The sequence below is a fragment of the Platalea leucorodia genome (genome assembly GCF_965183815.1).
Source record: "Platalea leucorodia genome assembly, chromosome: 1".
Taxonomy (NCBI): Eukaryota; Metazoa; Chordata; class Aves; order Pelecaniformes; family Threskiornithidae; genus Platalea; species Platalea leucorodia.
In genome coordinates, this window is record NC_138823.1 from 24,514,650 (window position 1) to 24,528,228 (window position 13,579).

Genomic DNA, 13,579 nt, shown 5'->3' on the forward strand with positions numbered 1-13,579 from the left:
ATTTCATGTGGTTCACTACATAGTGTTAATACACTGAAGTTTCTTGTCATTTATGAGAGTTTGAGCTACATTTGAAACAATAACATACGTAAAGAATCCTTTCAATCTTATTGCAGGCACCTTAAAGCATACAGTATTTTCTTTCCTTTAGCAGATTATCTGCAGACTTTTTTTTTTTTTTTCTTCCTTACAATTATTATGTTTTCTTTTTTAAAACTTTGGGAAAAATAAAAAATATTAGAGAGCATTACTTCCTTACTTACATGCTCTTACTGTACATAGACTAATTACATCATATGAACAAAACAATCAAAAAATCCCTTTAGCAAAAACAACAGCATTAGCTTTTCATTTTACTTTAAATTTCAAAGTATATTTTGAAAAACCTCAAAACATCACAAGTGAGTAGCAAAAAAAATTATTTTGGATACTTACTTTAATAATAGATGGCATTTTGGAGTTGAGGTTATCATAAGTAAAATGCAGACGAGTCCTGAAGGAACATTTGTACAGCAGAGGTTCCTGGTAAAATTCAATTTTACCACTAGCATTTCTCTTATCAAGACATACTGTGCAGTCAGAAAAGTTGATCATCTTTCTCAGTACCAGATCAGTGGCTTTTAAAAGAAGCATACAAGTTAAAAAAATATATTGCATAAGAAAAATAAGTTATGCATACATGTTCTTATCTAGAAGAAAACAATACAAGATAGTTGTGTGGTCATTATTTAAATCAGCAGCAAAATACTTGTTTATATGACTAAAGAGAATAATTTAAGGTGTCACAGACTTTTTCAGCTGAATACTTAAAAAGTGAGAACAAATTAGTTACACCCAATTCAAATTTTCATCCCTTCACTGTACCTTAGATCTGTTTATAAAAGTACTGCTTCATGTACAAGCATAAGACCAATAATTATCCTCACTATTCTCCCAGAAAGAATCTTGCATATTTTCCCCAAAAGTTTTTTTTTTAATCTTCCAAAGCAAACAAGAGCTATTATAGTGACCTTAATATGAAATGTATTTTGTAATTTTGTCATATCCGTTTTTAATAATTTTAGCCAGAACAAAGAAATGGGTCCAGTGGTCAGGAAACCATTAATTACATTCCCCATTCTGCCAGAAATCTTCTGTGTGATCTTAAAATACTTCTACTGTGCCCAAATTCCACCTCTACCAAATGTCAGTAAGAACACCTAGACTTACAGGTGAACGTTGGTAATTCAAAGACTGAGACATTCAGATACTGAAGACCAAGACAAAAATTTAAAAGTTGGGTTGTTTTTTTTTTTTTTTCCCCTGAAAATGTGAAGCAAAATGAATGTCTTGCAATTGGTATGCCATGCTCAGTACAGCACAGCACATTTTACTACCTCTCTAACCAGCCTGTTTAGAGAGTTTTAAGATTATCACAAACAATTGCAACAGAACGCCTTAAGATGCCACTGCTCCTTCACAAAAATAGCAACAGATTGCCTAAGCACTCATTGCCATCAGCAAGCACAAAATGAAATGCAAGCACAGAAGGATGGCAAGTATGAGCAGAGAGGACTACAAAACATGTTGTACAATTATCTGTGATCATACAAGTATGCATTAAGAATCAATCTATATTATTATAATTGGCTCTTCAAAATGAAGGACAGGGGAAAAACTGATAAGAAATGAACACAGGCAGAAAATACCTTACTTCCGACAAAAAGAGCCATTTTTACTAGACTTGCAAATTTCTATATGAATTTAAGAGTGCCTCCACTGTGATACTTAAAACCAAAAAATATCTACTCACCAGAGATGTCCATAAATGCTCGATCCCAAAACTCATCCACTGTATAGCATTCTGCAGAAGTGATGTTGACTGAGAGAACAATATCATCCTCCACATATTTTAATATGAGATTGTTGATCACAATGTTGACATTGTTTACAACACGCCTAATCAAACTCTGAACATAACCTATAAAATAAAACAAATTCTTAGGAGTTAGAGGGAAGACCGAATGCCAAATTCATTTATTACTAAAGTCATTATTTCCAATTTGTATTCTTTTTTAAAATCAACATTAAAACAAACCAAGTATCATTGTCCTTTATTCATCTGAAAATCACACAACTTAACTGCACTGAATGTTAAAGAATTTTAAGTCAATGAGCATCCTGGAAATGCAATAAACTATAAAAAAAAAAATGTAAATGCTGGGAATATAATATAGCATAAGAGATTAATTTTTGGTGGCAAGAATCAACTTTCAAACTAATTAAGAAAAGACTCTGGATTATTGTAGGCAAAGAATTTTAATGACAGTGACTTTTTTTACTTGAAAGATATTTAGAAATAGGTTTGGAAAAGTGAACACCAGTTGCTAGGTTACTTTTCAAGTATGCATATATTACGCCCATTTGCCCCCTCACCTTTTTTTTTTTTTTTTTTTTTTTAAAGTTAACTAAACATTAATATGCCTAGTACTTTTTTTCATTCTAAAAGCTAATATATCCAACGTCATGCTCAGTAAGACTCCTGTGAGGTATAAACAAAGTCAGTTTCTGTCAACAACCCAAATAGTAAGCACCTGCACTGAAGCCTGTTGGGAAGAAATCCATTTAAGTTTTTTCAGCCATAATGTGATTGGAAAAATGATCTCGTCTGTGAATTCCCAGTATGCGGTAAACACTCATATTTTACCAATATGGTAAAGATATTAAATACTATCCATACTCATGTCTGTCTTGTATGCTGAATGTAACTATGGAGCTAACTCACTTTTGCTGGAAAAAAAAACAAGTCTTAAAATTTCTATGTTTTAAAATTTATAACATTACTCACATTCTATGTAAAAACACATTCAATACATGCTATAGAGGTCTAGTTTGGTAACTACGTTGGAAAAAAAAGCCAGTTAATGATACAGGTTTAAATCCACAGGCTTCAAGAGTAGTTTTTTGAAACTTGCATTAAAAAAAGACTCATTTATTTCAAACATTTTAATTCAAACAAAACTTAAAATTATCATCAAAACATTGTGAGATCAGTAGGAGCACGCTCAGGTTGTTACTTCCGTTCTACTTGCCTTTTCTAGCTATTCATCATTTTTACACTCAAACATTACTTTTCACCTTAGAGTATATGGAACATTTTACCATTACATAAGTGATTTTCTTGAGTTGCACAACTGCAAATTTACGCAGTTGACATACAATGTTTTTCCTTTTTCAGCATTCAAAGCCTCCAGCCACCTCTTATCAAATGCAAAACATGCTTTCAGCTACTGTTAGCATAATATTTTGATTCTGATCAGATACATTTCTATGCTTTAAAGTATTTCAATATTAAAATCTTAATTGTAAAACACATATGACATTTCTTATCATAACTCAGCTTGCTTCATTTTCTACTGTTCTCAAGCATACATCACCCTTTGAGAAAGCTAGTTCCAGTAGGACAGAAATAGCATTTTAACATCTCCTGTCATCTTACTAGGATTGTAATTGTATTAAAACAAAATCCGGAAAAATGTTTTCAGCCATTTTCTACAGAAACAGGAAATCCAGCGAAAGTCAAAATTTTGACAGCTTAGTATTGTCAGATTTCTAACATAAACCGAATTTACCTTATTGGCATATCAGTCTGAAAAAACTACTGAAAAATATGTGGAATAACTTGTTTTTAAGAATTTTCTCACTTATAAAGTGAGAAACATATTTTAGGTTATATGAATTCAGAAAACCAGATGTATTGCTTCAATAATTAAGGGGCATAAGAGACCCATATTCATCACTAGAGTGGTGTAAACTGACCTATATATAAATAGAAGCCAGCACAAAGCATTTCATTGCTTTTCTTAAAGTTCAGCATAGAAATATTTTGCAGACTATATAACGAGCAACTACAAAATCATAACCAGTAATTTAATTACGATTTTAAAGCAAGGTACTAATTTCACTGAAGAAAGTGAAGCTGTCCCTCCACAGGCCCAAAATTTTTTTTCAATGTTTTGCTTTCAAGGGTCTTTCAAAGTCAATCTAATTTACATTTTCCTGCTGTGAACGACAAAAACATTACAAATCCAGCATCAAAGCAGACAAAAAAAAAAAAAAAAAAAAAGGCAAGTTCTACTGATAGTTTCCAGCAGTATTCAGGAAAAGAGCAATAATACTTTTATCTGTGTGTCTTTTTGCCTGAATACATAAAAAAAAAGCAGAATTATATCTTCCAAATGAAACAAGGGTCACAGATTTGATAAAAACTTTGTTTCACACTTCTGCGAAGACATTTCCATACTCGTAGTGCAGTATATCGCTAGAAGTACCACACAAGTATCAGCTTTCTAATGAAGTTTAGCTTCAAATATACTAGAATCAGATTCTCATGAGTGAGGATTAGTCTTTCAAAAAATTAATTTAAATTGTAACTCTTACTATTCTAAACAAAGTAATAAAAACATCAGTAAGTTCATGTATAATACAATTTTTAAAAAAAAAGGTTTGTTTTAAATACAAGTGGGAGAAAAAGTGGGGGTTGCTTCTTATTCCTGTAATTTTTAGATATAACATGATGACCATCTTTGCCACTAAAATTCAGGTATACTATGATAAAGTAACTAAAAATACTAGAAAATCTGCAGGGGTAAGTTCTCTCCTGAGGTGCAACACAAAATCCACATAAGTGCTTTTTCCAAATTCTCCAGAACCCGGCAGGCTGCGCTGTGCAGTAAGAGCTACGAATGCAGTTCCAGATCCAACACTCCAAAATATTGTAGCACTACAGTCCAGTGTGGTCTATTGATTGACAGAACTGATATCATCACACTGGTCACATCTAAACATCTGAAGTTTAGCAGCACTCTGTTGTTACCAAAGCTACATTTTTAGCTAAGCTCTGCCTAGCTCCGCCTCTGAGACCACATAAGAGCTAAAGGACAAATAAATCTTTCAACAAAACACAACAGTAGTACGATACCTATATCTTCCAAATCTAAGAAGATGACTCAACATCTTACTAAAATCCAGGATGTGCAAATTAAAGCTTAGCAAAGCCATATCCTGTACCACAGAGAATAAAATCTTCCTATAAACAGGCCTCTACTCCTCATGGAGGCTGTTTACCACATAGGACCTCTATATTAAACAGTGTTATTCATGCATCAAAAACCAAAACCAACTGTATTTAGAGACCTTCACCACATGGAAAGTAACTTACTGTCCATTCAATAAGGTAAGATTTCACTAATGCTCTCTAAATCATTAGACTTCACTACCAACATGCTCTATGCAGTTGAAGAAGGAGCGTGATGACAATGAAGGAGGTGACAGTGTCCTACATTTTCACAGAAGCACAAAGTACATCTACAGAATGTATCAAATAGTAACATAAGAGGGCACCAGATCTGATAATTTGCTACAGTACTGCAAATACAGTATGTGCAATTCGTATAAGCACACTAGTCATTAAGAACCACAATATATTCATAAAAGGCGACACGTAAACCAATCTTCAACGCGTGTGTTGCATCTGGATCTGTGGAAACACATCTTTTGGAATGTTTTAACTTCATCAGATGTCAACATTACAAGAAGCAGACCTCCAGCCTTTCACTAAAACTACACCTTTCTGGGAGGTGCACAGATAACACTGACAGAAACAAACTTCAGAAACCAAAATCCTGAAACTGTCACTGAAGACAATATAATCATCCGATTCTTTGGCAAGCGTTTTAACTCCTGTTGGTCACAGGTGAGACCCAAAGAACCAAACGCCAAGGAACTGCCAGAGCTGAAGCGCTGTCCATGGTAGGACATGGTGGATGCCAAGAGTCCCGCAATTCCAAGCCACCGGAGTTTATTAGATCTCAGAGCTTTAAGAGAGCCTCCAGATCTGGCTCTTCAAGTACCCATTCCAAAGCAAGATGATACTCTGTAGTACATAATATTCCACATACTAAATTTCAGTGTTCTCTTTTCATTCGAAGCAAGTATAAACTTTCTGTTAACAAAAAACAGAAAAAAGCCTAACACAAAATTGTCATGTCTTTAACCCATCTAAAATTACATGCCTCAGGAAGGCAAATTGGAATTCATTCCAATAATCTCCAATTTCATTTTTCTGCACAAAACACCACCTCATACTCCAGTTTTCTGTGCAAACTCAGAGGCAATAGTAATCAGATATATTATTCCTTAGGCATTTTTATATCATATAAATATCTCCAAGTTCAAATCAGCTGAATTCCATGTCGGGGGGAAGAGAAAAAAAAAAAAAAAAAAAAAACAACAAAAAAAAGAAAACGTGGTGAACACCTCTACCAGTAGATACCGTACTCAGTAAGAAATATCTCTCAGAATCATTACTCTCATCATGAGAAAACCTTACCTTTAAAACTATTACAAGAATCTGAAAACAAAATGTCTGAAAACATACAAGAAGAGAACTTACTGTCAACCACTGAGCAGTTAATGAGCAGTAGAAAATACAGCAATCTGAAACAGGAGAACCAGAGCAGCAGAGGATAAAATCTAACACACTACCCCTATGTTTCTCGCACTAATCTATCTTGCACTATAAATGAGTTCTGTAAATTTAAGGATTCAATAAAATAGAAGGAAAAGATATAAGGATTAACTACGTTTTATTGCAATTTGCCTCTATTTTATAGTATTAAAGTAGTTCACTCACCTTTACATGATCTGTAGGTGGACAGAGATTATAATAGTCTAACTTAGACATTGTGGCCACCTGAATGAAATTTAGGTATTTTCTATCACTCAAATACAATCCAGCTTCTGAAATTATGGATTACCTGGAGGCAAATCAGGATCAGGAGATGCAGATTGCTGAACTCGTCGTGGTTTTACTGCTGATTTCGTGCTTTCCGTGGTACTGCGGTTTGTTGAACTGGAACCACAACTTTCATGATCTTCCTGCTAGAGGAAAAGAGAGCAACTGAGTCAACTAAACAAAAAGAAAGTAAATGTGGCGAGAACAACTTGGTAAAGCTTTGGTAAATTAAACTTCTGTTACTGTTTTTCCATCAATTCAATCCTGTACGTGTATCTAACTACAGGAATTACAAAACTAGCTGGACAACATAAAAAAAACTATTTGCAGTTAATACTTTCACTAACTTCTATTTAAAAAAAAAAAAAAAAAAAAAAAAAACACGAAACACCCTCAGTCATTTAACTATTAATTTCAATTGAACACATTTCATCTAGCTGCATTTCTGCTGAAACATTCCTTCAAACAGAGACAGAGCCCTGAAGACTACCAAAGCAAATATGAGAAACTACCGAATTTTATGAGCTTACATGCCTATTCATGAAACCACCTCAGATGGTTTCAAGTGGTCAGAGTCGTGTCCTTCCTAATACAGCTAACTGAAACTGATTCACACAGCAAAATATTTTTGCAGACTTCTAAAATAGTTAAACATGGCCCCAGAACAGATAAATTAACTGAGGGCACTTGCTCATCTTGAGCTTCTATATAGCTTATTCACCTTAAGGAATTCAGAAAACATGGCTCATAATTAGAGAATATGATATAAGCCTTAAAGATGAAATTTGCAGACACAAGAAAATCTTAATTAACTGAATTTAGGGTTTTAAATACCCCACTAGTATTCCCATTACATTCCAGAATGACAGTTTAACTACAAGACTCAAGTGCAAGAAAGCCAAGCAAAGTAACGCAAATATTCTTGTAAGTGTATTAGAAGAGCACGTTAGAGAGGAAGCAAATTCTTACAACTTTTGACCCAAGCCAAATTATCTCCTCAATAGATGTAGTCTCTTGCAGAAAAAGAGCTAAATGCTCTCTGGGTCATGGCATTACTAGGATCACACAACGTGTTCACAAAAAGAAGGGTTCAGGGAACAAATGTCAAGTACCGCAGTAAGAAGCTATAATATTCTTAAGTCCTCTAACCACCAAAAAGCAAACAGCTTAAACTGTGCTGAGTTTTTGTACAGGACAGATCATGTTTCCCTGCATGCTGCCGGGCATTTTTAATAATATCAGAGAAATTACAAAACAGAATCTTCACATTACTTGCTTCTTAATGTGTTTTGCATGAAAAATAAAAAAAATTGTTACATGTAATGATACATTTTAAATAGAAGTCTACAACTTCGAAAACAATTGAAGAGAGGGTTTCTTTCACTCCATATTTAGAAAAACAGGACACAGAGGGAAATTCTCAAATTCTCTGATAAAGTGGAAATACCATTTCACTAAGAAAAAAAGATGATGAGCAATATAATCTTAGCCAGGGGGAGCCGGGGGGAGGCAGACAGGGAAGAAAGTTGAACCCAGTTGGAGAAATTGCAGGAGACAGACCCACATACACTAGAAGGGTAGAAGATAGCTTCTAAAAGAAGGGTGAGTTACCATAAAGGATTTGAGATTTTTCCAGTCACTAATATAATACTGAAACAAGCTGTTTATTGTTTTTTAATTTATGGTTATTTGGCCATTTTGGTCATACAGGACTTGCCCATTCCAATGCATAAAAAAATGAAATAGGTGTTTAGCATCAACTCTGTTCGGAGGGCATTTGTTTGCTTTCTTTTCTTGACAACCTTCTGATGCTTTTCATCGAGGAATGTGAGTCTCCTGAAGACTCTCTCAGAACTTCTAACTACGTTGCAATTTCATTAGAAAGCCATCACTCTATGGCATACCTGAGCAACGACAGCTTGAAGCTCTTGCTTTATCTTTAAACCTGGGGTGATGGAAGCCTCTTCATCAAGATGCATATTTCGTAATCAGAAAAACTCACCTCTCCTTCACATTTCTAGCTTACTGAAAAAATTAGATCATAGACTCTTAAGCTAATTTTTTAAAATAACTTTTAACCATACCCTTTTCTTGGAAACTAGTTTACATGTAGCATGAAAATATTTTTTCAGATGAGCCACCATACTGCTATTTATGTTTTGAACTTGCAAAAAAACCCCAAGATGTCAAAGTGACCAAACAGCTCAATTAGCACATTTCCTTCTTTCCTGAGCTCACTTACAGATTGTACAGAATGCTGTGGTGCGATTATTTAATTATTTGATCTGATAGGATCACATTACACTTCCCTTTTAATATTTATGTTGGCTACAAGAAAAAGAAAGGGGGGCTGAAGGGATGGGGAAGATATTCTATTTTTGAAGTGTTAACTGTATCAAGCCTGACTACATTCAAGCCTAACTTTTCTATCTGCGTACTGACACAACCATGTTCGATGAATCTTCTCATAACTTCATGCAAAATCTATGTGATGTTTTAATCATATAGAATATTACTAACACTTAAAGATGAAATAAGAATGGTTTAAGCTTTTACCATTTTCAGATAGTTAGGGATATGCACTAGCGCACTGGGTTGGGGTGGGGGGAGGGAGTTTTAAAGGAAAGGGGCGGAGAACCCTTAAAATTGTGTTAATTTTGAAAGAAAGTCTCAAACCTTAACCTATAAATGAATTTAATACAATAAGCTTTTTACATTCCCCTTAGCTACAAGTCTGTGGCAACGGAAAATGGTTGCAACCATTTAGAGCAAGTTGGACCTAAAAGTAATCAAAACAAAAATGTACATGTTCCAAGATGGTGCCAAAATGCAATACATAAAAATTTATCTCAGAAATATACCCATGTGACGTAATCCCCATGAAGTAGCGGTACACCTACATTTAAGAAGAATTCAACCTGACCAAACATTTGAAAAAAGGTTTTTTTAATCTGGGGTAACATCCATGCATTTCCTTACATTACATAATTATCAAAAAGGTTTTAGAGCTGCATGGGGTTTTTTTGAGCATGAACACACACCATTTCTCACAACAGCTAGTGATACTTTATAAAACAAATGTTGTATTCTTTAATTACCAGAAGACGATAATAGTGGCCATGGCCTTATAGGAACTACGTTCCTATGTAGATGTATATCCAAAAGCTTTCTGTATCTGCACGCTTCTGCTCAGCGTTAACTTTAAGAGCACACTATTAATTTCTCAAACATGTGGCTGTCTCATAAGCCCAGAAGTAAAACATGTTCATTAAAGAGATGGGGAAAAGTTCCAAGCAAACTGCCAAAACTAGCATAATTATGAAACTATTTAACACTGGAACCAACTGGAGTCACACACTGTGTCTAGATCACAGTGATGTCATCAGAAACACCCGGCCAAAAGGCACTAAAACTACTGCACTCCCATAAATCCACCTCACACTAGATGACAAACATTTTAAAGTTAAAGTCAAAATTATACTGGGGGAGGGAAGGGAGTTACATTCTAAAAGTGCTAATAACTATAGTTATAGTATGAGATTTAATAAATGCCCATTCATTTTAGCATTAACCAGGGTGATTCCAAAAAAACAGTCACAACAGCGGAAAACTAAAAATACTCATGATGTATCTAGAGAGATGATTTTTAAAGAAAATAACACTCATTTACAAAAATATCTTTTCCCACTAGCTTGTATCATAAGTAAAGCCTAGAAAACTTAAAAAATTTTAAGATGAGGTCCTGCTTATGGGAGTTGTTATACAAATGTACCTTGGACGAGGACAAATAGAAGTTTGCACAACCAGGCTCCTTCTCCCCTTTTGGCAAATGTGTCAGCCCAGGTACTCGGCTGAAATATTTTTCTAGAGCACTATGGTTACATCTAAAACTATTCAAGTCATAAGTAACATGCTAAAGACACCTAAGCTAGTAAATTTACATACACATTCCTCAGTCAATTTTCTACTGCAATATAAAAATGGTTACTGCAAGGTTTAAAGCAAATCACAATTGGCAACACCTGAACACATACTAGATGAGGTTTGTTATGATCTTTCCTAGTAAGTGGAGTTTATTATTTTTGTTCATTATTCTATTTTCCAAATATAAAATACGTAGTTCTTTTTCTCTTCAAAAAGACACTTTCTCATTTTAAAAATACATAAATCCTATTTAACGTGCAAGACCTCCAAAATACCTCATAAGCATGCTTCATGGGAAAAAAAAATGTTTTCTCTTGGGGATCACTTAGCTATTTATGCAAATATTGTCCCTCTGCTTTCATCAAATCAAGTTAAAGAAAACCGAGTTCTTAAAAAAAAAAACACAGATGGGAAATGTGTAAAAACAATAACCATTATGAATTAAAATCTTAAACACCAAACTGATCCTAAGTACCTACTGCACAAACTTGCAAAGAGTTCTCCATCGCCATTTTCTCTCTTCCTCTACAAAATTTTGCTTTTTCTGATCCTTCGTCATTTCTAAAACAATGAGCTTAATATCGTTTACAAGTCAGTAAGAGATACATATTTCTATTTCTGTAAAGCATATCTTAAATTGCAAGATGCAAAAACTGCAAGAGAGGAACTCATTTCCCACTACTGGACTGTGCTTATATGGCTGAGTAGTCAGTTGCCTGTGGCCAGATTAAAAGTAATATTTAGAATATATTCATTCTAGCAAGGCCTTTGACACAGTCTCCTGCACAGACCTTATTCCCAAACTGGTGAGATATCAACTGGCTAGTGGGAGATAAGTTGGGTGAAAAAGTGGCTGGACCACTGGGCTCAAAGGGTTGTGATCAGGGGTATAAAGTCCAACTGGTGGCTGGTTACTTGTGGCATCCTTCAGGGATCAGTACAAAGCCCATGGTGTTTAACATACTTATTAAAGACCTGGAAGATGGGATAGAGTGTACTCTCAGCAAGGCTGGGGATGGTACCAACCTAGGGAGAGAAGCCAATGCACTGGTGGGCAGGGCTGCTATTGACAGGGACCTTGAGAGGCTGAAGAAAGGGGCTGTCAGGAAGACCAGACACAAACGCTAAGTCCTACACCCGGGATGGAGGTACTCTGTGTAACTGTTCAGACTAAGAGCCAAATTGCTAGACAGCAGCTTTGCAGAAGAGAATCCAAGGGTCCCAATGGACAGCAAGTCGAACACAAGTCAGCAATGTGCCCTTGCTGCAAAGAAGGCCAACGGTGTGCTGGGCTGTATTAGCAAGGGTGAAGCCAGGGGCATGATTCTTCCCCTCTCTTTGGCCCCTGTGAGACGTTGTGTAAAATACTGCACCCAGTCTAGGGCTCTCCAGTACAAGGACATGGATGCATCAGAACCAAGTCCAATGGAGGGCCACCACGGCGGTTAGGGGGCTGAAGCACATACGCTCTCCCTCAGGGGAGATTGAGACAACTGGGGTTGTTCAGCCTGGAGAAGGGAGATCCTACTGCTGTCTACAGCCACCTACTGGGAGGGTACAGAGAAGAGGGAGCCAGACTTTGTGTCCATTGCCACTCATCTTCTCACCGTTCACCTCTGACAAATCTGAAACACAGGCAATTCCAACCAGGGCAAAAAAAGCTTTTTCACCAGGAGAGGGATCAAGTATTGGAACAGGCTACCCAGAGAGGTGGTGCAGTCTCAATCCTTGGAGCTATTTAACACTTGGCTGGCCGAGCCCTGGAGCAACCTGCTCTAATTGGATTTGCTTTGGGCATGAAGTTTGACTACATCATCTCCAGACATCATCCCAAATTGCTCTATGATTCCTCTCCATGCAAAAATGAAACAAAAAGTAATACAAGTTTTTAAAAATATTGTCTTAAAAATACGCTACAAGTTTCATTAGAATGGTAAGCACCATCAAGATCTTGCTTTCAAAAAGATATCTGGTTACTTCCCACTGCTATATAATTGTCAACATGTATTATATACATACACAAATAGACAAATTAATTCATACTACACTTCTGTCTAACCTTGCAACAACACTTCTGCTGGCTAGCACAGGTCAAGCATTACTTACAAATGAGTCATCAACTCTAATACAGCCTCCATAATTTCATTGCACAATTATCCTGCAAAGAATATTTTACTAAGAGTTAACAGAAACAGATTTTTTTTTTATTTTTCTAATGAACAGCAAACTAGAAGTGTAACAACACTGAAACAGAGCAAAATCAGTGACTTAAACATGACACCTGTAAATCTTTTGGAAGGTGTGAGTTAATAGTCTAATGTACGCTAAATTTAAAATTATATACATATACACATACATATATGTCTATTTAAAAATTGTGACAGTATAAAACACTGAGAAGAAGATTCAGCCAAATCAGACTAGGTTACTATTTTGTAGAATAATTAAGGAGTCCTATATTATATATGCAAGTTACATATAGCTTATACATATACACTTCTTGTACCTTCAGAAGTCTATTCAAGACAGTCCATTTTCTTTCACTGTTACAAAACTCAATTTAAAATCTTTTCAAACTGGCAAATCACATACCTCAGAATGAGTACTCAGAGATTAAGCTCTATTTTTCTCTAAGGCAGATGACAGCACGATGGAAGGTCTTTATTTTTCTCCTTAAATTTTTTTTCAGTACTATTTCATGTAGAAACATATCAAAAATCAACTCTTTAAATGATGTACCACACTATGGAGGAAAAATACCAAGGAATTTGGGGCAGAGGTGCAGTGGCAAAGCACCTTGATGCCTGGGGGGAATAAACAAGGGTAACCTGGTTAAGAATAATGGACAAGCTGGAGCAATCAAGAAATAATTCAACAAGG

The 13,579-nt window shown here is 35.4% G+C and overlaps 1 protein-coding gene across 12 annotated transcripts in view; it reads right to left on the reverse strand.

Moving 5' to 3' along the window:
* Positions 1-13,579, reverse strand: part of VPS13B (vacuolar protein sorting 13 homolog B) — a 485,731-nt gene that overhangs the window by 431,816 nt on the left and 40,336 nt on the right. For 7 of the 12 annotated variants that reach the window (XM_082316767.1, XM_082316764.1, XM_082316761.1 and 4 more), the window contains exons 4-6: positions 6,798-6,921; positions 1,793-1,960; positions 436-617 (exon numbers count right to left, since the gene is read on the reverse strand). In XM_082316767.1, coding sequence (XP_082172893.1) covers positions 436-617; positions 1,793-1,960; positions 6,798-6,921 — 474 coding nt within the window. The remainder of the gene's footprint in view (positions 1-435; positions 618-1,792; positions 1,961-6,797; positions 6,922-13,579) is intronic. The other 5 variants (XM_082316760.1, XM_082316766.1, XM_082316768.1 and 2 more) reach the window with 1 other exon arrangement.